Raw genomic sequence first — 25,743 nt, 5'->3', positions numbered from 1 at the left:
CAGCTACACCAAACTGCAGTAAAATTTTAAATGTGATTTTCCTTTAGAGTATGACAAACCCTAACGGGAGTCTTATGGGTACTTTCCTGGAAGAAAGAACATAGCAACATGGGTGTTGAAAAAACTTTTTATATCTCTCCCTACATGTTTAAGAATATAACCCTTATTAAGTTTACCTAAGCACCCAAATTAAATGTTAAGAAAGATCCAAGACTAAAAAAACCAGAAACCAAAGCATATACTAAAAAGGCATTAAGAAAATAAAACTTTCTTCCTCACACAATATTGAAAAAACATCTGAAAGACAACTCAGTCAGTGGTCACAGCCAGCATGGCTTCATGGCAGGAAAGTGCTGCTTATCAAACCTGATTCCTTTTCACAAGGTAACCCATCTGGCTGATCAAGGGAATCCAGCTGATGTAATATTTTTTAATTTCAGTAAAGCTTTCAATACTTCCTTTCACAGTATCCTTCTGAACAAAATGTCAGGCACACAGCTGGATAACACATCATGCCATGGGTGAGCAACTGGCTCACCAGTCAGGCACAAAGGGTTACAGGGAATGGGGTGACATTGGACTGGTGACCTGTCACTGATGGGTTTCCCACAGGGCTCCATCCCCAGCCCTGTGCTCTTCAACATCTCCATAAATGACTTGGATGCAGGACTGGAAGGGACACTAAGTGAGGTCACAGATGATAAAAAACTGGGAAGAGCTATTGATTCCTTCGAGGCCAGGGAGGCCCAGCAGAGAGACCTTGACAAATCAGAGGATCGGGCAATCACCAACCATTTGAAGTTCAATGAGGGAAAGTGCTGGATACTGCACCTGGTTTGGGGCAGCCCTGGATGCATGGACAGCCTGGGTAACAAGAGGCTGGGAAGCAGTGCTGTGGAAAGGGACCTGGGGGTCCTGGTCAATGGCAAGTGGAACATGAGTCAGCAGTGCCCTGGCAGCCAGCAAGGCAAGTTTTGACCTGGGGTGTGTCAGGCACCATATCAACATATACCACAACCACAGAGAGAAAATAGGTTAAAAAAGCAGCAAGAAAAATTTATATTTGAAAAAAAAGGAAAAAGACTGAGTGGCAGTGCAGTTTTGCTAACTTCTGCGTTCACTGCTCTGAAATCTTGATTTCGAAACTTATATATTTCATTAAATATCAACCTGTAAGACAATTGTAGATTGAGAAAAAAAAAAAGGGGAATGGAGACACTGAGGTCTTTATTCAATTCAGGCACCAGAACTAACTCATTAATCAATGAACGGGGTAGGCAGTAAAATCCTTTCTCTGTAAGGGTGAGAAAGTTTTATGTTGCTCATATTTGTAGAAAAACTACAATGAATTTTAAGTTAAATCCAAATGTTCTCCTGCTATATTGCAAGCTTTGCAAGATGACCATATACTGATTTCATGAACAGCAAATGAATCATTTTTTTAGGTGGATTCTGATGGTGGGGAAGGTTCTTAGACAGTACAAGGCATGTGACTGCAAAGCTTTAAACATTCACATTAAAATGTGAGTTCATACAATGAGGTTATTCCAGCATCCCTTCACCAGTTTATTCAGCCTGTTCAAATCTCACTTGTATACCCATACATGTGTTTGCATCTCATGTAGGAACTGCTGGAATGTGTGGAGTCAAGGAAAGCAGCACAGCTCAACTTGCCTGTTTGCCAGCTGTCCCACAGATAAGTCTGCCTAATTTATACAGTTTTTCCTCTTTGGAGGTCAATGATGGACAAAAGACAACCACGTGCAATTTTTTTTTTTTTTTTAATAAAGATAAAATTACAAAAAAGGTAAAATCAGCTCAGGAAAGGCAAATTACTTTAATAGATCAGTTTAGACATTTAACATAATAACTCACATCCATTTTTAAATACTATTACATAAAGCATGGTGAAGAAAGGAATTTTTGCCTCATAATTAGAAAACTCACAATACAACTTGCCAAAAAACAGAACAAAGCCGTTTGAAAATAAATACAGTCCATGCCAAATAGTACAAAATGAAATCAGCAGTCTCTCTCCATACGAAAACTTTTCTCCTTTTGGGTATTCTCAGACTCTAGTATTATGTTCTGCAACTGATGAGAGGCTATCTTTTGTTCAAGGGTTGCTGAGCTGTTCTGATTTTGCTCTGTACAAAGGTAAAAAAAAAGTATTGTTTTATTTTTTAATTAACTGATTTAGAAATGCAATTTTAAATTACTAGTCATAATTCTAAAATATTTAGTATTATGAGGAACTGAAAGTGATCTCCACAGAACTGAAAAATATGACACAGTACTGACTTAACAAACTCTGCACAAAATGTCATTATTAATTAATTAGTGCTTACCCTTTGGCATCTGTCTTTTCACCACTGCTGTCCTTGGCTTTATCCTCCTCCTTAACATCTGAAAAATCACAAGATTTTAAATATACCAAAAGATGCAAGAAAGCCTTAAAATACTTAAGAGGTAAAGACCATGACCACGTTTATTATTTTGTTTGTATTTCTAGCCAGAGGAAACTGGCTTTTAAAAGAAGTCACTAGTTACATATTAAAGTGTAGTGTTAAATGCACCCATCCAAAGGAGAGGTCTGGGCACAATGCCAAGTGATTCAGAATGCCCCAAGGCAAGGTCTCTCTCACTGGCCATAATGATGGCATGCAGTAATGAGATCTGGAGTTCCCCTGAGCTCAAGATGTATCCAGTTCTTAGAAAAATCAAGAGTCCTTGGAATTACACTGTCCCCAGAAGCCTATCTGGTTTCTGTTCCAGAGAAAACGAGCTGGCTCACCCCACAAAAGCAAACAGGAACAAATGTTTTGTCCAATGTATATTTTTTCATCTCTATTTTCATTAAGTCATACAAATCCCTAACTCTAAGACTTCAACTTGTGGGGAAGAAACAATAACCCTTGCCTGAAAATATTGTACTAGTCTGAATAACTGTATCTTGAAACTGATTAATTTAAAATAGATGATTTGAAAATGATGGAAAAGAATATGTCATCTCAACAGCAAATTAACTGTTAACCAGATAAAACATCTCTCTTCTTGTTACCAGATAAAACATCTCTCTTCTGGCAGGACTGACATTTGCAGTTCTAAAATACAGGATGAAACCTCACTGCAGTCCTACCTGCTTTTTTGTCCTCAGTCTCCTTTTTGTCTTCTTCTATTCTGGCTTTCTTCGCTCCTTTCTTATGATCTGCAACATTTCGTCGTCCACCTTCCCCTTCATCTTCAGAATCTGAAAACTCTTCATCACAGGCTATGCGCTTATCAGAGGCTCGAACTAGGATTCAGATTTATGGCATTAATTAATCAAAAAGTCCAACTACAACAGGCCTAATAAAAAACTATCAAATTAAGAATGAGTAGTAATATACTGTAATCATTTAATGCTGATAAACTAAATTACAGTGAAATCCACTTATTTTTCAAGATACCCTGGGACTCACACAATAACTTCCAAAAAACAGGTTTGCAGAAACACAGGGGGAGGGTGGGAATATTTTAACCATTTATCAGATAAAACTTCAAATACTGAAAACTAAATCACAGGAGAAAAAATTATTTCAACAGTCCAGCAAATGGATGGTGCACTAATAAGAGGTTATAGAATTATTCTAATCTCCATCAAAAAAGACTAAAGGTAGCAGCAAACTCTTGGCCATAGCTCAAGAAGAACTCAAAGTTCATGGAAGGGGTATGACTTATAAAGTCAAGGATAGTGTCGCAAATATGGAAAATCTGTCTCACAACAAAGAAAATAAAAGGCTTTTTTTCCCTTTAAACATTGTATCTCATACTACCTCAAAGGGAAACATAGTTTCTGTCTTTTGTTAGTCACAAAAGAAGTAGATTACTGTTTCTTTAGTTAATACTAATGAAGCCTTCTGAAATATCTATTATAGATTTGAAATAGCCATGCTGTTCCACAAAATGCAAAAACACAGGGCTCTTCCAGCACTTCATTAGACCCTTTAAGAGGTTCAAATGTGCATGTGGATGCCACCTTAAAAACACCAAAAGTGGCAGATCAGAGGCAAATTTTTTTATTCAGGAAACAAAAGGTCCAGTCTTCCAATACTGCACACTACTACAACTTAGGTTCTGAGCAATTAAATCCATAACAACTATAGACATGTTCTATCATGAAGAGCATAATTTCTTACTAGAAATGCGTTTGTCTGGATCTTCTCCATCCTCATCTCCACTGTCTTCATGAACAGCATCTTCAGGAATGGCCTGCATCTGTACGCCAGGTGCGTGAGGTAACATGCGCAAGTTCTCAAATAAGCGTTGCCTGCGAGTAACAGACAAGAAAAGTTATTACTACACAGAAGTAGCACTTCCTTGGATTTCTATGAAGGTCTGAACTCTGCATTCAAAGTTAACCTGGCTTTGCTTTAGAGTCAGCTTCATTTTTAATTTAAAAAAATTAGATTGTCAAGTTCAGGAAGTTTTCCATCCCTATGAGATCATTAGTATCCACAGTGTACTTGAACATCATTTTCTTTGTACTTTACAGATACTTATTTCAATCAACTTCCATTGTTAATTCCCTACAGGGTCAAGTACAAGTACTGCCCACGTGGGCTAAACTGGTGTCAGCACTACTCTGTAATAAGCTAGAGTATTTAGTTAGATAAATGCACTATTCTCTAGTTTCTTAGAAAACAGTCAGACACTTAAAAGCATGAAGACTTCCCAACTGTGAGCAGCAATGACAAAATTAATTCATCTGGATATGTTTCCTTATTGGCTTTTTCAGGAAGAACAGAGACAAGTTCTATCCTGTCTAAGCAGCCTGATAGAGTATATACTCCAAAGCACCATGTGCCAGAAAAGAGGATACTGGGCTTCTTTTGGGACTCAAAACTATCATTCCAAAGTACAAGTAGAAAGGCAGGCTTGGGAAGCATCAAATATCAGCATTTGCAACAATTATCTTAGCATTCTTCTGCACAATTTGAAGGGCTAAAGGGTAACTGGTGCTTTTTTTGAATCTTTAGAGTCTCTGCCTCTGTTTAAATCACATGACCTGGCAAAGTAGTTTTGCCATGCATGGGAGCTCCCTAAAGCCAGGTGTCTGTGAAAGCACACAATGAACTGAAGGAGGAGTCTCCAAAATGAGTCTTTGATCTTGTGGGTGCTAGTACAAGACAGTGAGACTGTGTTTTTTCTATTGACAGAGAGCAATCTCTGCCTGGGATTGTAGCAGCAAGTTTTGCAGCCTACTTGTACCACAAAAGTTCAACAATATATGCCATACAGCAAGCAGCCTGGCAGATCACCAGCTGGAAAACTACATTACTGCTGAGAAATTTTGAACAATTGTATTAACAAAAAATAAATGGGCTTTTTCTCCCATCACACATTTTAAACTCCTTTCATTTGATTGTGATTGATATAGTTGTGCTACGAATACCCATCATAGTCTGTATACCAATCACTTAAAAATTAGTATTTTAACAGCTTTGGTGAAATTTGCAATTTGACAGTTTTAAAGGTTATAGCAGGTGTTGGCAAACTTATACATGCAATTTCACATCTTTATTCAGCTATTTTTCATTATCAAAAGAATTTGTACTATTAACAGCCTGTTAAAACTTGGGGCAGGGGTGGAAGTTCATTCTTTTAAACCCAGAGCAAGGACAAAGCACAGTAAGCCAAGAGTAATTCAGGCTAACCAATTGCATCCTACCAGTTTAGCACAAAGTTGGTTTTATGTATGCATTACTTCACCCCTGAAGTAAAATATTTGTTTCCAGTGAAAATGTCAAGATGAGAGAAGGAAAAAACTAAGCATCAAAAGTGGCACAGCCTAAAAATACACAACCACCATAGCTTATCAATGAGCACTGATCAAACCTTGTGGATTTGTCAAATCAAAGCCACTCGATTGCCTGCACACATATCACTGTCTTTCCAGAGTTTTGGATTTTCGAGCTTGCATATGGCTTTTTATTTTTGCAACTGACAGCTACAAAGAATAACATTCTCAGTCCATGTTTAGATATGGAGCTGAGAATTAGAAATCCTAGTCATCATGGCACACCAGCTTCTTTCCTGGCAGGATAAAGTTTCTGCAAAATTAGAATAGGAATCTAAGTAAAACAGTCATCTTTTCATATGCTGGAAAAAAAAAATCCAAGCTGGGTCATAAATTTTCATTTTTATAGTCATAAGACTTCATAAGGCTGCATTCTGTTGGAAGAAGAGACTTCCAAAAAACCCCTGACAGAAATGAAAAACACGTCAGCTCTATTCTGGTACTTATTTTTAGTGAACAGGGAAAGGCATTCAGTTTTCAAAACTGCCTAATAATTAAACCTGTGGAGAAACATGATCCACATGACCTACTTGATAGATAAGGTAATCATTACTTACTTGATCTTCTCCATATATTCTGGTGTATTCTGATTAGTCATATTTGAAGGACTAATATGAAGCTTGAAGTCTGGTCCAAAATACTCAAAGTAGTCATTGTATGGCAACTCTATAAACCAAACACCAGGACAACTTTGTTACCCAAAAAGAGATTTTAAACATTTTAAATACAACAGTAGATTTAACAGGATTTTACTTAGAGAACCATCAAACCCTAAGCATTCAAACAAGCAATACTTATCATCAGGACTCCTCAGCACTATTCCTCTAAATTATTCAATAAATGAACTTAAATTTGCTGGCAAAATGCAAAGAGAAAGATCTACTGCAATTACACACTGAAAAACTCAATAAAATTTTGAAAAAATAATTAAAAATTATACTTCTGCAGGAAAAAGAAGATTAATTGATGATTTCTTGTAGATGTTTTCACAGTTAGTCCAGTTTGAAAGGTTTAAGTGAACCATTCAAAATATTCCTTCAGGACAAGTTTAATACTTGTTATAAGGCAGTTCAATATCCTTGCTAAGTGCTGGACATTGGTTCAGTGGTGCTGACTGGTTCAGTCTGTTTCCCTCCTTACCCCGCTTTTTGCATTTTCACAGAAAAAGGTCCCCTGACTAGAATGCTGAACCACCAAAATGAAGTTGATGAAGACTAGATAGCCAAGACAACAGCTATTTTACACTGCTATATTTTGCAGTATTTTGTATTGAATATATCTGTATCTTTCCAGATAAAGTAAGAGAAATATAAAAAAAAATCCAGAGAACCTTTAAGCAATAAGACACTGAAATCCATCTTTAATTATGTCTTCTGTCTTTCTTCCTTTATGATTGTTACAGGATAAATCATATTGGTTAGTGGATAGAAAGCAGACATTGCAGCTATTGCAACATTTAGAAATGCATGGTTATTTCTCAGAACAGATTAAAGATGACAGGGACACAAAAAGTAGAGAGGAATGTTAAAAAAAAAAAATCCAAAAACCGTCATATATATATGTAATCCACTGAAAGGGAGATGCTAATGGAAAAAAAGTCCCAAGATAAGGAACTACTACTGAGCCTTCAAAAGCTTTGGCTGACAAAGAATATATTTTGACATTAAAAATATGTATCTTGAAAGGCACATTCCAAATAGTCTTTTCTCACAGACAGAAGCATTCTGCTGAAGTCAGATAGAAACACTGAATCCACCAAGAGATACATGAATAGCAACAAGTTATCAACAAAAGTTGCGGTTCAACATGCAAACCGGCAGTGACTCATTTGCAACAAATCACTCCAAACAGCAATTTTATGTAAATGGCATTCCAAAAGCATGTCCAGGAGCATATTTGCTCAGAAGTAAAAGGAGTTCAGGATCTTTAGGGATCTTCCTCAGAGAAATTACTTCAGTATTTAAGTATTCTAAAGCAGTCTATTTGTTTTATGTGGTTTTAAATTTTAAGACAGCTTGTATAGCTAAAATTGAGTAAAATGGAAGAGTGGAAGTCAATACACTTTCACAGCTACTTTTGTCAGATAAAATGAAGAAACAGTACTTTTGCTATGTAAAATGGACACTTGCACAGTCAATAATTTCTTAGGTACACCATATCTGTGTTATAAAACTTACAGGTTGACACCAGTACAATCAAAATGCAGTATATATTCTTTCATAATGATGATATTCATACTAGAAATACTTACAAGAAAGGTTCCATAAGTTTTGTATTTTGAATTTTCGAAAAGTGATTCAGTCATTTAAAGCTATTGCTAAGGCATAAAAAAAAGCTCTAAATACTTAACGTTTATTTAATGCATAAGATACTGAAAATTTATTGGCTAAATCCTAGCAATAATTTTCTACCTAGTTTATTCTAAACTGATGCTTTACAACCAGATACACAAATATCTGCTGTTTACTTAAAATCTCCCATGATTGTTTATATATAAAATATTAATATTTACCATTAGGAATTTCACAATCTAAGGCAACAGCAGTTTCATATGTCCAGCATCGAGCAACATTACGAATTGTGTAGCCTCCTCCTCCCAACATCAGCAATGGCAAGTTAAAAGTCTTTACAACTTCCACACATTTAGCATGACCTGTAAAACAAAAAGAGGGTTGACAATACATGCAAGATATCTATTAAACAGAAAAATATATAACAAACTATTTAATTAGACATATGCAGTCACACTTAACAAATAAGAACTGAATTGATTCAAACAGAGATGTCTCCCCCTAGACCTACAGATTAGAAATGCACAAAACACAGTGAACATCACCCATCCCAGGCTTCAGAGACTTTGCATGATGGTTTATTGCTGTTGTTCTGAAATGCTCCTAGAGTAACTGTTTTGTCTTTTCATAACTGATGTCATACACAGTGACAAATTTAGGGACAACTTCTCACTCAAATGCCATGGGGGAAGAAGGGAAAACAAAATCAGTACTTGGTCCTTCCTACTTCTAAACTTGAACCTGTATTAGAGGTTGCTAAGTCTTGCTTACAGAGTGAACTGGTGCCAAGACAGTACACACTCCAGGGAGATACAGCATACTGAAAGGCATCTGTAGGAGGCAGCAGCTCTCTTGCTTTCCAAGATATGTAAGATGGGAAAAAATCTGAGCTGTATGGGCAACTGAAGTAGCTTTGCCACCTGGTGCAAATCAAGAAAAGAACCCTGAAACACTGCAGACCCAACAGATACTATACTGCATTTTGTTGCCTACAAAACTCTAATTGTCACATTAAAAAAAAAAAAACCACAAAACCAAGAAAACTCATGATTTAAACGGGCTGGATTGAAGGCATACCAACAGTTGGTCATACATTTAATATTTTGTCATTTAAAATTATAATAACAATGATAATAACAATAATAACAACAACAGTAACAGTTTTGCTACTTGCTAAATAACATCCCAATTTAGAGAATTAAAATTGCAGACAGCAACTTAGGTAATACTAAAATAAATTAATTCCATGAGAATTAATTAAAATTATGGTTAACATATAGCTCAGTATAACAAACACCATTACAAATTTAACAATGCAGTGAAGTATTGTCATTTCAGTAATACCTATTTACACCCAACAAGGTGTTTGATGTTTAGCACCTGTAGTTCTACTAAGTTGACTACTAACTAGTTTTATTTGCCCATCATTGTAAGTGTTGATGCCTTGTAAGTTGTAAGATGACTGCTGTCCTGTCATTCCAGGACACTGTTTAAAAGCTACAGAAAGCCTGTACATAGAAGAAAGGGAATCACTTGAGTGGCCAGGAAGCACATGGAAAACCATGCTCCTTAACTTTTTTAGATGGACAAAAAGAAAGAGGCAACTTCTGCGTTTCTTTTGGCCATCCCTGTATAGCAAAGAAAGAAGTGATAAATCATAGTAATGAACAAAATCTTTGTGACTCCAGTCCTCATCATGCAAGTATCTTGAAAAACAGTATGAAGGGCAGAGGTTTCTAATAAGTAAAAAGTTACAGACAACAAACAGACACTTCTCTGCTTACCTTTAACAGTAAGATTAAAGCATCCCAGTCTGTCCCCAGACAGTGAATCTGCTCCACACTGCAATACCACAGCACTGGGCTGGTACATCTCCATTACTTTAGATATAATCTATAATCAATATAAAACAGTGAGTCACTAACTGACATCATGAAAACACAAAACCAGTAGTTTTCAGAGAGTCTAAAAACAAAAAACAAAGCACTCACTGGTTTGAATATCTGTCCATACGATTCATCATCTATACCATCCCTCATTGGAAAGTTGACAGCATAGTATTTGCCTTTTCCAGCACCAATGTCCTACAAGCAAAGATGATAAATGCTTTAATACAAACACAAAAATACATGGTATGGTATCATGAAAAAAAGCCTACACAAGTCTGCCGAGCTATTCTGTACCATTACACATGTCTGCGAGGGATAAGAGGCAGAGTTTACTCAATTCCTGTTCTCCCATAAAATCATTTTAGAGTGTAGTAGTTGGACACCAAGATTAAAATAGCAATAAGTACACTCAATTTTTTAATTCAAAGATTTAAGACAAAAAGACAAATCATAACCAATCAGTTTAATCTGGTAATAATAGCTAAGCAAACAAAAGTAGGAAAACCAAGAAGAGTAAGGTCCATGTTTTCTGTCTTGCATAGAAAATTTGGTCTTGGATAGGTTTTTAAAACCATGTTATTGCCCTAAACATAGGATGAGGAAGTAGCTGCATCAAAAGGGAGAGAAGAAAAATCCAATAGGGGCCACTTACAGAAGCGCTCTTGAAGAAACTGAGATGACTTAAATGAACAACAAACCCCAAAAAAACAAACATGCAAATTATTTTCAGTTCCATCAGGGGTCAAGCCAGGAACTGCAGTAGTTTATCTTATCAGCTTTCCTAGACAAACTATGTATTAAGAGAAAGGGTTTACTGCAAAAAAAAAATCAAGTGAATACACTCTGAATCCCACCACCCCTATTTTGATGATTGCCTTAAAAGCTAAAGATCTCAGCTTGACACACATTCCCATTTCTTCCATATATTTCATCACCAACACATACACAGACAGCAATGCAGAGCAGACAGTGAGAATTAACCTGTTCAGTCTGATTGTAAACTATTTCTGCAAACAATAGTTCTGCAGAAATATCCTAGAAAAACTACAGGTCATGTGTAGCATAACCCAACAACACAAATACTAAACTTCTCAACACTACCTATTGAAAGTTATTGACTTTTCCCTATTCCTGAACAAAGCCTCCTTAGCAGAGAATGTATCAAGAATGTGCCACTTCCAGTAACCAACTTTTACTGAGGGTGTGAGGGGGAAAGGACAAAGATGAGGAGGGGGACAAGTGGCCCAGTGAAACACAGACACAATATTAACAGTTGACTTTTTTTAGCCATAACACATTAGTAACATTTCATAGTATTGCAAGATGAGTGACACTAAAGACCCCTGCTGAACTCAACTCTGGCTGATTTGAAGTACAAGTTACCCAGAATTTCCCAGAGTGAATCATCTAGACTTTCACATGCTGAATTTTCTGAGGTGATCACAGAATGGCCAGAATTGCAGAAAGGGACCTCTGGAGATCATCTAGTCCAACACCCTGATGAAGCAGATTGCACAGGATCACATTCAGGTGGGCATTCAGTATATGCAGAGGAGACGTGACAACCTTGCTGGACTACTTGAGTGCTTTTGTCACCCTTAAAGTAGTTTTTCCTCATATTCAGATGGAACTTCTTGTGTTTCAGTTTGTGTCCATTGCCCCTTACTCACCAGATCCCATTCTTTTGACACCCACCCTTGAGCTATTTGTAAGTATTGATGAGGTCCACTCTGTGTCTTTCCTTCAGGATAAACAGGGTCAACTTCTTTAACCTTTCCTCCTAAGAGAGGTGCTCCAGTTGCCTCATCATATTTGTTGTCCTCCACTGGACTCACTCCAGGAGCTCCATGTCTCTCTTATACTGGGGAACCCAGAACTGGACACAGCACCCCAGATTTAGCTATACCAGGACTGAGCAGAGGGGCAGGATCCCTTCCCAAAACCTGCTGGCTATGCTTTTCCTAATGCACCCCAGGATACCATTGGCCTTCTTGGCCACAAGGACACAACTGGCTCATGGTTAACTTGTGCACCAGGAGCCCTCTTTCTCACACAGCTGCTTTCCAGCAAGTCAATACCAATGGTTCATGAGGTCATTTCTCTCCTCGTCTTGTTTTACAGATTAAAAAGCCAAAAATCATTAAATTGATCTTATCCTAAAACACAGCAAAGTCAAATGTTCACACAACTACCATCTAAACAGAGTAATTGTTTGAGCTACTTAATGGACCTTTGTTGTAGCTGATGCTTGCATTAGTTTTAAAACCTGAAGAAACAATTTAGCATTCTGGCAGCCTCCCATTCACCAACAGATCAAACTGCTGCCTCACAGAGCCTGGGCCACTGTGAAGAACTATGGTGTCAACTGATCTGTGTGTACAAATGGCAAAATTTGTGCTATCATCCAAGATATGCAAAAGGCCAAATAACTTAATGAGGACATTGGAAGTTTAGACTGAACAACATATTCAGTAGAAAATGGATGAAAGCTGCTGAACTAGAAAACTTCAGATTCATCTACACTGACAGAGCTGCAATCACAGTACCATCCTTTGACACATGATATGTTCCTGCATCAAATAAATGTAACCTGATCAGCAAACTAGATCAGCTAACTAAAGAATTATACAAACAAGCTGTAGAACAGCCCATTGGAAAAAACCAAAGAGATTTGGCTGGAAAAGTTGATAAAAATAACCATCAATGGCAGATCAAGCTAGGCAGAAGTAAGCAACACAATACTGGCCTCCAGAAGGAACACTGACTTTTCAGAGAATTAGCTCTCCCTTCAGTTCAGTTAGCTTTGCAATCTCTGGAGATAGGAAAAATCCCTATGGCGATGCAATAATCGCACTAAAGCCAGCTAGAGCCTGCATGCTGACAATGCTCATTTCAAAATCCTAACTAGCAGCTCAGGAAAAAAGTTTCCATGCCTGAGATACTGTTTTTCACTGACACTGCTGAAAAAATAAATCGCAAACCCCATAAAATAGTCTTCCATTTATTTCAACTATGCTATCTTTTAATTCTTTGTTCTGGGTGTGGTGAGGTGAAGAGTCCACAAACTTCCCTGTCAACGGGAAGTGCTGCTTCTAAAAAGCCAAGATATCTAACCCTTCCAAAAAAAAAAAAAAAAAAAAAAAAAAAAAAAAAAAAAAATCTAGCCAAATTCAGCAACAACAGCTTGACATCATAAACATCCTGGTCTGAGCTGCTTTTAGTTTGAAGCACCACTACCCCACCTTGTGGCCAGTCGAGTTAAACCACCCAAATAAAAATAATCTGATTTCTTCCTAAATCAATTTAGAACACAGTTTAATAGAATCTAACAACCATAATAACATTCAGCAACAACAGCTACACTGAACTGAATGCTTTGCATGCCACTTCTCAACTTCCACTCACTCCTGTGCCTTCTGGGAATCATCAACAGGCTGGGAAATACACTTTTCAGGAGTATTAGCTGAAATACGAATATTTGTTATCCTATGAATCAGTTAAAATATATTAGAAAAACAGTGAATTCTCTCCCAGAACAGCATTTTTGCAGGCCAACTTGTTAGAAGTGTTCACAATTTTTAAAAAAGGTTTCTAACTGTATGCACAAACTAATGTGCAAAGTTGCTAACAGCAGAGGAATGCCATATCCCAGGAGTGCCTCTGATAAAAGAGATTTAATTTATGAGTTTGAAGCTAGGAATATATTAATTCTAATACTTCTAATACTCTTTCAAGCTGTGAAGTGGAACAAGTTCCTGTTCTAACAGACAAGTGTCTAACATGAGCAATGACTAACTTAAAATTAATATGAAGGGCCAGGAAAATTGGTTTCCTGTCTCAGCTTTGCCAGAGATTCTACAACAGCTTTAATGATAATTCTTCATGGGCAAATGCTCCCTCCTCTCTCAATCTAGGTATAATGATCAGTACGCAATTCCACATGGGGCACGCTAAAGTTCTTAGGTGGTGAGCATCATGAGAACTCAAAACACACTTCATGACATAAGAAATATTCCCAAAATGAGTCAACTGTATTACTAGTCAAATAGAACACAGTAAATTCAAACTGTAGCTTAAGCCTTGTGACTGTTAAAGGGTAATCTGTAAACAGATACTTTTCACTGTAGCTGCAGAATTGATATGCACAGATAATCATAAATATACCACACTGTCTTCTTAGAGACATCTCCAAAATCTGTGTGAATTAAACTAATAATAATTGAAAAAATATTTCAGCATATTTATCCAGAAGTGAAGGTGTTAATTTCATGTAGAAATAAATATTTTATTTCTCTACTATTCCGTATTCTTTTTCCTAAGATTCCCCAACTCTACATCACTCCAGGCTAACATTTCTTCTGAAAACTTACTGTTGCATACCATTATTGGACATACTTATTTTAGTGAAGTGCAAAAAAAAGTATCTACAAGGAAGGCAGTAAGAGGGAATTTATCACCTAATGAAATTTTATATTCAACCTTACCCTAAGGTCCCCTGTGCCTGGAAAATATTCACCATACTTATGGAATGATACTGTCATGACACGATCTGTGGTATAAAATGCTTCTTCAACACCATCACCATGATGGATATCAATATCAATATACAACACTCTTTGGTGATACCTAGAAAGAACATATAAGAAATCATCATTATCTGTTATACTGAGAGCAAACAAGAAAAACACTAACAAAAAAACCCCAATCAGACACAAAAATCCAAGATTATGATCACAGTGATGATTTTGGTTGATGTGACCATACGCTCTCAGAATTCTTGGCACATTTGAAAAACAATAAGTTTATCTTCATCAAAATAAGGAATTTAGTATTCACCCCAAACTATCTCATTCTGTAGAAACTATACCTCATGCTTCTGCTGACATTGCTTTGTTGTTCACATCTACTGAACTCACCCCCTTCATTAACCCCAAGGCCTTTCTTTCTGCCTTCTCAGTAATTACCAAAACAGTCTGTGTTCCATAAGCTCGCAAAAAATAAATACTTATTTTCCACTGACTTTTCTTCTTCACCTCTCTAGCTTGTAGAGAGGCACATTCTTATTTTCCAATGTATTGCACTTTAATTTGCATAAATTTATTACACTACTGTTTATTGTTTTCTTAAATACTGCAAATTTCAGGACAGTTGGAGATGGATAAAGAAATCAGTGTTTTATTTTAAACATTGGAGCACTAGAAACAACAAGTATCCCTTAAATTTTATGTTTTCCAGTAAAGAAGAAAGTCTGTCATCAGAAGATGCATTTTCATCATGCTTTGCACAGTACTGAGAGTTTGAGCATCCATAATTTCAGGGACAGTTTCCCATGGTTACACAACCCATAACTATTAACAAGATTCTTTCCTTCCTTCACAAGCACATTAAGCTAAAAATTCAAGACTGGACCACAGAAAATTATATTTCATAGACTGTAGACAGCTCCTGAATATATGTTGTCCATTAAAATTAATGTCTTAATGTGCTAATATTAACTAACCTTAGTGTCTTTAGAAACATTTTCCATCTCTAGATTTCCAGATTATAGCTACTTCCCTCATTCCTCACCAGCAAAATCAGCTGTCCTACTCAGAAGAGTGAAATACCTTAAACATTTTTTCTAATGAATGGGATTTATGTGTTATTAGTAAGGATACAGTCCTCTGAAGCAGTAAAAGCAACACTCAGGACTTGAAATTTTAGTGAAGCATTATTGTTTCAAGTCAGCTATATGATCACTCTTCATTATTCCTCATTTCTTATTTTGCAGTCACAGCACCACAGCTGCTACTTCATTATTTATTAAAACTAGCCATATTAATTTATGTAATAATCCAAGGAAGCTCAGTGCAAGATCTTCCCTGAATATTCCTGTTTGATTCAGTAACAAATCAAGTGACAGGAAACAAGAAGACATATTGTGAAACCAAATGGGTGTAAGATTATGAGTACAAATGACTGCTTTAAGGGATCAGGGTAGTGATCCATCTAGCCCACTATTCTATCCCCATGTGTAGCAACGGGAGACTTTACAGAAATATTTACAGAAAGCAAGTAAGCCTGTCCACTTTCTAAAGTCCACTACTCTAGTCCTTCCCCACCATCTAGAATTACAGCATATGGTGTTTTACAGGGTGCATTGTTGCTTGGATTTATCTCCTATTAGTTATCTTTTCAGTTTGTCTGTATTTTATTTTGAATATCTTGCTGAAGTCAAACCAGGAAGAGTTTGGAGCTTTCTTAATTGAAACTGTAAAAGTTCAACATGGGCTATGAAAACTCACTCAAATAATAACTATAAGCCATACCTTCAAACATTTAAATAGCTGAATTTAACACTTTCTTTAATTTTAACTCGTGCCTATCACAAACTTACTTCAGTAACTCAAGGATGGCAAGCACAATATCATTGACATAACAGAAACCAGATGCCTCCGATTTCTTGGCATGGTGAAGTCCCCCAGCCCAATTGACAGCCATGTCTGTTTGTTGTCTGTTCAATTTTACTGCCCCAGCTGTAAGAAGACACACAGAAGAATAAAAGCAAATGGAGTCAGAAATTTCTGATTGCCTTTAAATTTGCTACATAAAACAATATTTTATTTTTTAAATAAGTTGATTTAGAACAAATCTCTTATTGATATTGAGTGAGATACTTGACATGTCTCATATTTTACAGTCTGTAACTGATAGGATTATTTTTAAAATATATAGAAAACCCCTTATATTTACTTCATTTTTAGATGCACAATCAAAATGTTAAGTTGCTGATATCAACCCAGTAAAGCTATAAAATAGTTGGCAAACAACCTATACTCACCAACAGAGCCTCCAGTTGACAGCTGACAAAACTCAAACAGGCCATCAAACACAGGACAATCTTCTCCAACATTAACTGTATAAGAAATGTAGTATTTTTTTAAAAATACCATTGCAACAGCATTGATATACACATGGATAACACAGCTGTCTAATTCATTCAGCATTTTAATTACTTTTCCCCCATCTCACTTATCAGGCTATTTTAAACACTGAAAACAATCCAGAATCCCAACAGCATAACTCCATACTAGATTTTTTAAAATTTTATTTTAAGATTATTTCTAGTTTCTATTGGAAGATTTGTCTCCTCGTTGAAAGAAGAAGTTTGATAATTTTTAGATTTTTGAAGAAATGCTGATTAACATAGGTCATGTTAAAAAGAGTACAACTACTTAAAAAAATAATTTGCTGGCAATAAGGCATCATAAAGAGGTTACAATACTGCCTTTAAAATTGATATAATAGCTGTCAAACTGCATTCCTAACACTACTTGGAGCTCATTCCTATAATTAAAGGAATAAATTAATGAAAGGGAGAACATGAATGATGTACAATTTTTACTATCTCCCTGCAAGAGGAATGAGTCCTTTTCTTGACATAAACACATTTTCACACATTGCTTTTACTCCTCTAGTATTCTAAAAGCCATTTTTTTAAGCAAGATTTCAAGGCACTTTGACAAACAGTTCACAATCTGCACGTCAAGCCTTAGCATTAGCAGCAGTATTTCACATCTAGAATACACCCTGTGAAAGGAGAGGCAAAAATCCTTACATATGCTTAAAGAACATTTTTGTCAAGATGACTGCTTTTCATGGAAAAGTGCAGCTAAAGGCAGGCACATGCTACTTACTCTTGTTACAATATTTCTCTGTACTGGTGGATACTGAGCTTCAAACAATGCTAACCATAAAAGCATGTACACATAGACTTAGCCTGATGCTGGCACTTACATCTCTGCATTTGCTTGCTGTACTCAGACATATTGTCAGGCCTTATTGATCGGAGAAATTTGATGTATTCATCACTGTGGTACTTGGTCATTTCCTCAGCAGTTGCTTTGTGGGGTCGCTGATAACAAGAACAAGTTAAAGAAACAAATCAGAGTGCTCTGCAAAATCAGCTGTGTTAAAACAGACAACCTGAAAGAAGTCCCACCTACTTTGAAGGGAAAATGGTGAAAGGAAAATTATACTAGTAGTGTTTTACATAAAGCAAGGACTACTCTGTTATGATATACAACTGCATTAAATACTGCTTCACTTCTAAACAAAAGAGCTCTGAATACACTATTTACATATTCTCTATTTTCACTTCCACCTCTCTCCACTTACTTGCGTGACAATACTTGAAGCTCTTGAAAAATAACTTAAAATGCTTCAGTGGACATCATGTTGCCCATACTTACATAAATTTCCATTTTTCTGTATAAGCCATAGTTTAGCAGCAAGTTGTGAGTCATTCGGATTCTGTGAGGTTTCATTGGATGTCCTTGTCCATAGTAATAGTTTCCAATATCACCTGCCAATAATACACAAAAGAATAGCTATTCATTTTACAAAAGAAGTTTCATTGCCCCTTAATCATTCTCAGAAGATAAGTAAACAGGTATGATTCCAGAAAACAAACAAACCCCACAAAGGGAATACTTCAAATGAACACAAGGGAAAAAAACTGCTGTATGTCAGAAACAGAGGAAAAAAAAGAAGCCAAATCTAACACTTTGACTACAAGCAGACAGGAGTGGGAGAGCAAAACTATATGTAAGATAAGGTTTCAAAACAAGAGTGAGGTTCTGGCCCAACACTGGGCTAGAACTGAACAATAAAATGGGAAACAGAATTGAAATCAAGAGGAGACACTGATGACATTGCCACATAGCATCGCAGAAGCCCACAGTATAACAGAAGCCCTAATAAAATCTACCATTTTGCATGAGCTGAATTTATGATACAATCTTCAGCCTGTTCTTAATTACTAACCCTGTTACATCCAGAAGTAAACTCCAGATCTATTGTGGCAACCACATGCACACTTTCACCAGACACCTGCTGCTGGAGATCCACAATAATTTAACAAGAACCTTATAATCCAGATTAGCCTGATACATTGGGGACCAACTAAGCACACAATTAAGATAAAAAATTTCACACTCTTTTCCAAGAAAGGAGTAGCTGCTATCATGGGCTAGTAGTAAGTTTTCTTCTGACCTCAGCTATTGTTAGAACACACAAAACCCCACTTTGAGCACTGACATTCTCAACACATGAACCATTTTAAACAGAACTGTCCCTGGAAATACAAACAAGCTTATAAATTAAGTCCAGTTGTCAATGGCTTTCAGCTGTAGATTTCTAAAACACCTCTTCACTTTTTGACCCAATTTCCCAATAGGATTACTGAACTTTACCTTCTTGAACTTTTTATTTTTCTTTCACATCCTTCAACATGCTCTGCCTTGTCCACTGGGAACAAAAGAAACACTATTTTCACAATGTCATACTACTTTGTAAATTTTTTCAGTCAGAGGTAAGAAGCAGCACTACTACAAAACAACTTTAGTTTCACCTCTTCAGCATGGGCTTCATGGAGGAAGGGTAAATGTCAGCTTGCAGTAGCATCACCAGCTACCAAGAAAAACAAGTATTACAGTAAGATTAAAAGTTTCAAAGCATTCTAAAATCCTTCAAGCTTTCAGTTTTCAAAGAGACAAGGAGAGTAAGGACACTTAAGAAAACAGATGTAACCCCATGTACCATAAGAAGAAGATGTAGAAAAACTACCCTTCAATACTTAGCTCCCATAACAATAGAAATACCAAGTTTTAAGAACTTTGAAGAGTTTGGACCTTCTAACTTGGGTACTAAGTGGAAGAAAAGCACTTTTTGTCAGTTACTTATTGCAAGCCTATAGGTTTGGTCACACGCAGCTCAAGAGAAAAAGTATTAAGAGTATAAATAAACTCCTTCCTTCCAACAAAAACATTTTCAAGCACTTTACAAAAGAATACCTTATATATTTGATGTTTAGGAAAAAATCTATCACAGCTCTTTGAAACTAATGCCTAGAAGATGAAAACCAACCATTTGCTAGCTCCACTTTTTGTTTTGAAGGTACTGTTAAATCCCAGATTTAAAAAAATCTTCAGGCTAGTAAGAGCTTTAAATTTTGAGATTTTTTAGGACAATAATGATTATAAATAAAGTGATATTATTGAGGGAACTTAATTACAAATGCATCTGTGGCTTAAAATCGAGGTTTTTAAGAGATCATTTCAATTTTAACTACTTCAGCTTCTATAGTCATCACTGACATTTTATTCAGAATGCTGATGGATGAGGAAGCATACAATTAAGAACTATTTTATATCTTATGTATGATGTAATTGTATTTTTTTTTCATATGAAATAGAGAAAAAATAAAATTAACAAATTTTCCTAAATACACTTGCAACACATCCTTCAATATACTGCAATTAATCAACTAAACAAATTTTAGCTTATCCATAGTCTATATGCCATACACTGCAGCATACAGTTATTTATATAAATCAAGCACACATTTTAGCTTTCTTTTTTTTTTTTTTTTTTTACCAGAAAAGAGAATTTTAAAAGAATTGGCACATTGGTAGATTTAATGGGAGTTTATTTGTCAAACAGAAGATCTGTAGGTGAGTATCGGGCAGAAGAATACTGATCCTTCTGTATTAGAGGCCAGCAATAGTGACTAACAATAGATATCAATATAATACACTTTAGCAACAGGCAATACAATACCATTTTAATTTTTCAGGTCTTAGTATCACTAAAAAATAAAGGTTTTGGTGTTAGCCTCATAAAAAAAAAATGTTAAAGCATATGGACAAAAAGCCCATCAAGTATCAAGGGATTAGTGATGCCTATGTAGGCAGGGGTGAGGAAGGAAAAGATGAAAGATCCTCTTTCTTCATTAGTACCTTGATTTTCAACTAACATCATGAAGGGGACCCATCATGGAGACATCATACTGTGATGAAGATAAAGTTGTCAAAAGTGTCTCATCCTTTACCTAGTGAAGAATGTGGTGCACTTCCTGGTACAAACAGTCCATCCACTGATCCTGAAATTTATGTATCTCCTCTTCATATGTCACAGCCTTACTAGAGCACATTGGGAAGAAAAGCAAGGTGTAGCAAGAACTAGTATGTGTGAGGATGGCACACCTCACTCACTGATGGAGCTAATTGGCTCTGCACAAACCTCTGCCAGAGTAACTCCAACTAAAACTGTACATAAAACTGTACATATGAGGAATGGGTACAGAGAGGCCAAGCTCACAAGATCATTACTGCAGATAGCATGAGTACTTGACTTTATACTTACTAATATAAAGGTAAACTCTTACTAACATAGAAGTAAAAATCATGCAGAAGAGTTATGAGCACAGTGTATCACCTACCAGTGTGGGAACACATGGAAAATACAAAAAAAAAAGTAACTGAATGAGGAAGAGAAGGGAAAAAATGCAAAGTAAATGTGTAAAATGTGTAAAAAGTCTGCAAATCTATTAATCTTTCACAGTAAGGCTTCAAAAACTGAAATTTAGTGTTTTGTATCAGTAAAAATGCCAGCTAAATGGCTCCCATTGAGAAGTAGCAACATATAATCTCTGGAAAGTTGAGTCCTTAATTAAGGAGAGACAAACCAAGTGCCCATTTAATACTATAGAGTTTACTGCTCCACACTGTTCACTATGTGATACAGAAGACCTACCTGAAAACGGTTACACTCGTTGTCATGCTTTGGGTTCAATAAATGTATTTATTTTTTTTTTTCTTCTCAATTCATGCAAGTTACATGCCAAATGATGAGAACTATCAAATAAAAATAAACCCATGATTGCTTTGATGAGTTTTAGACACCTGCTTGTCTATCCAGGACTTGAGCAAGGCCTACAGAAAATATTCTAACATAAAAAAATACAAGAGGCTACATGTCCTAAAGGAATTTTAATTCTGCCCAAAACCACACAACTAACAAAAACTATGTCCCCAAAAAAAGCATTAGTTTCCCCAGTCACTATGACATACAGAAAAATAACACCATTAAATTTATGCATTACAAAGCAGTCTGAAGTGACTGACTTGAGACAAGAGATGACATCTACACTCTTTTTTTATACTTTGTAACTTGTATGTTACATTACTTTATAACATTTAACTGATAAACTGTTATGTACATGGATCCTGCTTATTTTAGGTATAGTTACCATGAAATGGCGAGGTATTTCAGAACTGTACTATACAAAGAAACCTAATTGCCACAATGGAAACCACATGGAAAAAACATATCTTAAGAGCAGCAGTTACACTGAATTGACTTCAGCGATACAAAGGGGTGAACTCATGTAAAGCTGAATGTAAAATAAAAGATCACCAATGCCTGATGAGTCAAACAAACAGCTATTCAAACAGGCCTAAAATTATGGCACTAGCTTCTGAAGGATTGGGCATTTTGTTCAGGTTTTAAAGTTAAGCAGACAGCAGAAGAGTAGCAAAAATCTGACTTTTGAGCCCTGAGCAGAGACTGGACACCACCACCACGTTTGGAAGGCATGGCAGAAAGTACTGATGAATTTCCAGAAAACACCCAAGTTCATTTTATCTGCAGATGTAAGCTTTAACTAGAAGTACTACTCAAACAGTGCCCCACTATAGTAACACACTGCTCTACTAAAACAGGTTTAGTCTTGTCTTTATGGGTGGAACCAACAAACTGATGCAGATCTCTCAAATTTTTCATGAATGTAGAGTCTTTTGAACACCCACACTAAATTATGCACAAGAGCCAATCTAAACAACACTGCTAGTCCACTGGCATGGAATAAATACACGAACTCACAGTAACCACACCAGTTGCTGCACGATTCTCTAGAGCTGTGCTGGTCTGTGCAGGAGCACAGAGCTGGAAAGACCATCTGGGGCCTGTTCTCACTGCTGTGGGCAGCTGTACAACACCTTGGAAGAGCTAAACTACCTGAGCCACAACGCTGCAAAACCATGACAAAAACCTGAACACACATGGTAAGAGACTAAACTAAAAGCTATGACAGCCTTCCACATCTAGCACAGTTCCAAGCAGTGCGAGGAGCACACTTTGCTAAGCTGTATCAAGACCAGAAGCATTTATGAAAAATACTTTAAGATCACAACAGTATTTTAATTTGTATTTTAGTTTTTCCCATAGTGTTCTGGTTTAAATTTAAGCCAAATTCCTGACCTGAGCATGATCACAAGCAATGAAGATTCTGCAAACTGGATGTGGTTGACTTCCTATTACAAGCAAACTCAAGGTAATGAAATCAGGCTTTGTCTACTCAAAGTTTATTGGTTCCAAGTACAGTATGAATGCTATTAAAAACATAGATTTAGGGAAAAAAAACCACCTTAACAGCAATACACTGCAAAAGTGACAGGCTAATTTAAAAATTCAACCTTAAATGACAATCTCACCAAGTTTCACAAAAAGCAGGAGGAAGTTTATTGTATCTTAGAAGATAAGCATATGTGCTTTTGGAACTTTTCAAGACTTTTTACTCTGTGACTTTTAAGAAACAGTAAAAGTATGTGTGGAGAGCCAATTATGACCCAAAAAGGGGAAATTTACTTCAGACATTATATTCTTTTAGAGATCTACCACTACCTCAGTATTTTTTTGTTTTGGGTTATTTATGGCTTCAAACACTCCCTTCACTCTGATTCAATGGCTTTGCTGGTACAATAGTTAGAAATATTCAGAATTGCCAGATGAACCACATAGTAGCATCAGGGTATTTATTTTAGGTATAAACTCTAAAATTTCTTCTAATAACCCTTTTTCCAAAAGACATAAAATAATTGTTGGATTTGGCAACACAAATAAATGAGACATCAAAAATATTCCAAAACTGTTTCTGTCACATATAAAATATTTATTTTAAGGCACAACAGATACTATTTTCTCTACATTATTAACTACATTTATCCCAGTCTACAGATGAACTGTAACTGCTTTGAGTCACCATTATCCTGCCACCCCCAAACTTGTTCCTCTTGCAGTTTCTCCCCACTCTTCACAAGCACAGGTTTTTTGGCTGTTAAGGGAATCTAATGCTAGCATCGAGTACCAAAATCCAGTAATCACAGAAAAACAATATATAAACATCTAGTACGCTACCTGACTTTATCAAAGAAAAAAAACAATTTAAAAAAAAAAAAACAAACAAACAAAAGGACACTGCTTTTAAAACAGGCAAATATTTTCAGAGAGAAAGCTTCTAAACTACCACTGTTGTTTTTCTTTCAACAAGGCGAAAAGTTATTCTTCTTCCCTAGGAAAAGTAAGATCCCAGCCTCAACAGAAGTATCCCTAACAGGGGCCTCCTTTCCCCTTTAGGCTGAACAAAGAACCAGTGCTAGCAACAAAGAGAAGGGGGCGGCAACCACCACTCTGCCTCCTTTAGTGTGGTTTAAAAAAAAAGCCAAGACAGGCCCCACAAGATCTGCCATTTCCAAAGAATAGCAGGTTTGCTACAGCAACACAACCTTTGTTATCTCGAGTGGGTTTAGCCACTTATCTTCACTTCCAAAATGGTGAAAACACCAAAGGTCTACGGCTGAACATCCTCAACCTCTGTTTCCTGGCTACTACCAAGACCAGCCTCAGATGCAATCGTACAAAATTGTTACAATAGGAGGCAATTTAATCAAATCTCTCAACTAATCTGCCCATCCAGCTCACCTCCCAGTACAAAAAGGGCTAAATAAATTCAAGCTCACGAAGAAAACTAAAAGTTGTTGCTGTTGCGGACCAGAGAAAACCGCAAACAAGTTGCTGAAAATATCTGAAACCAAGCACTTTTTCGCCACGACTGACAATGCAGCTCGCAAGCCCCCGTATCCTCACCATACAAGTGTGCAAACTCAGAGGGCCTGCATGCAACTCAAATTCCACTATTATTAAACACCCACGCACACAACTTTCCGCGTTTTGCGGGAAGGGAGGCCCGTGGGAGCCAGAGCTCCGCTCTGATCCGTGTTGGCTTTGGGGATGGGGGCGGAGCGCCCCTGTCCCTCCGTACCCAGACCGCGGTACGAAAGCCCGAGGCACGGAAAGGCCTCAGCTCAACAATCACCAGGTGCCAGAACTACACATGGCCTGGACTTTCTTTGCAGGGGAGGAGCCAGACACAGCAGCGGCTTCAACGCCTCCCTGCTCAGCGGATGGAGGGGAGTGTCTCAACTTTTCTTCTTCTTCTTTTTTTTTTTTTTTTTTTTTTTTTGGGGGGGGGGGGGGGATGGCGCTCGGGCGGGTGGTGGGTATTTTCGGTATTTTCGGGGTGGGCAACAATGGCCACAGCACCCAGCCCCGGGCCCGGCAGACCGGGCAGCTCCCCGACCCGCACCCCGCCCGACTCCACCACCCCCGGCCCCGCCGCCCCACGCCCGCCGGCCCACGGGGCTCAGCAGAGCCGACGGCGGGAGCGGGGCGCGGCGGCGCAGGTGGAGGCGGCGAGGACCCCCGCCCGCCACGGGGCCGAGCCGAGCCGGCCCGGGCCGGGAGAAAGAGGATCTCGTCCCGCGGGGCAGGGGCGGCCGTGCCGGCGGGGGCCGGGGACACAGCCCGCCCCGGGCGGCCATTAGAGGGGCGCCCCCCCGCTCCTGCACGCGCGCTCCCGCGCCGGCCCTGCTCACCGTCGTAATAATAGCAGACTTTCTTCTTGCCGCCGCCCTGACTGTACGCCATGGGGCTGCCGCGCCGGGGCCGTGGGCAGGGAGCGGGAAGGCGAGGAGAGCGCGGAGCCGGCTCGGAGGGTGGGAAGGAGGGGGCGGGAGAGCGGGAACTCGCGACGCCGGGACCGCCAGCAGCGGGAGCGGGCCGGACC

General features: G+C 37.6%; 1 protein-coding gene across 1 annotated transcript; it reads right to left on the bottom strand.

Annotated features, from left to right (window-relative positions):
- Positions 1 to 1,818: 1,818 nt before the first annotated feature.
- On the bottom strand, positions 1,819 to 25,743 carry HDAC2 (histone deacetylase 2). Its single transcript, XM_058021044.1, has 14 exons — positions 25,553 to 25,743; positions 18,251 to 18,363; positions 17,796 to 17,913; positions 16,840 to 16,914; positions 16,396 to 16,534; positions 14,504 to 14,645; positions 10,122 to 10,214; positions 9,915 to 10,023; positions 8,352 to 8,492; positions 6,397 to 6,505; positions 4,179 to 4,309; positions 3,140 to 3,295; positions 2,349 to 2,406; positions 1,819 to 2,147 (listed from the first exon to the last, which is right to left on the bottom strand). Exons 1-14 carry the CDS (start codon positions 25,602 to 25,604, stop codon positions 2,117 to 2,119), a joined length of 1,467 nt encoding a protein of 488 aa, XP_057877027.1. The 5' UTR covers positions 25,605 to 25,743; the 3' UTR covers positions 1,819 to 2,116.

The sequence above is a fragment of the Melospiza georgiana genome, chromosome 3 (genome assembly GCF_028018845.1).
Source record: "Melospiza georgiana isolate bMelGeo1 chromosome 3, bMelGeo1.pri, whole genome shotgun sequence".
In the NCBI taxonomy this organism is placed as follows: Eukaryota; Metazoa; Chordata; class Aves; order Passeriformes; family Passerellidae; genus Melospiza; species Melospiza georgiana.
The sequence above is the reverse complement of the archived record's forward strand: the minus strand, read 5'-3'. Positions and strand labels throughout refer to the sequence as shown.

Excerpts from the sequence above, each read along its gene's own strand:
- HDAC2 (XM_058021044.1), bottom strand. The coding sequence starts at position 25,604 with ATGGCGTACAGTCAGGGCGGCGGCAAGAAGAAAGTCTGCTATTATTAC. Across the intron at positions 10,215-14,503 it reads CAGGCACAGGGGACCTTAGG|GACATTGGTGCTGGAAAAGG; the intron begins GTAAGGTTGAAT and ends CTTTGCTTGTAG. Across the intron at positions 8,493-9,914 it reads CTTTAATCTTACTGTTAAAG|GTCATGCTAAATGTGTGGAA; the intron begins GTAAGCAGAGAA and ends TTTGTTTTACAG.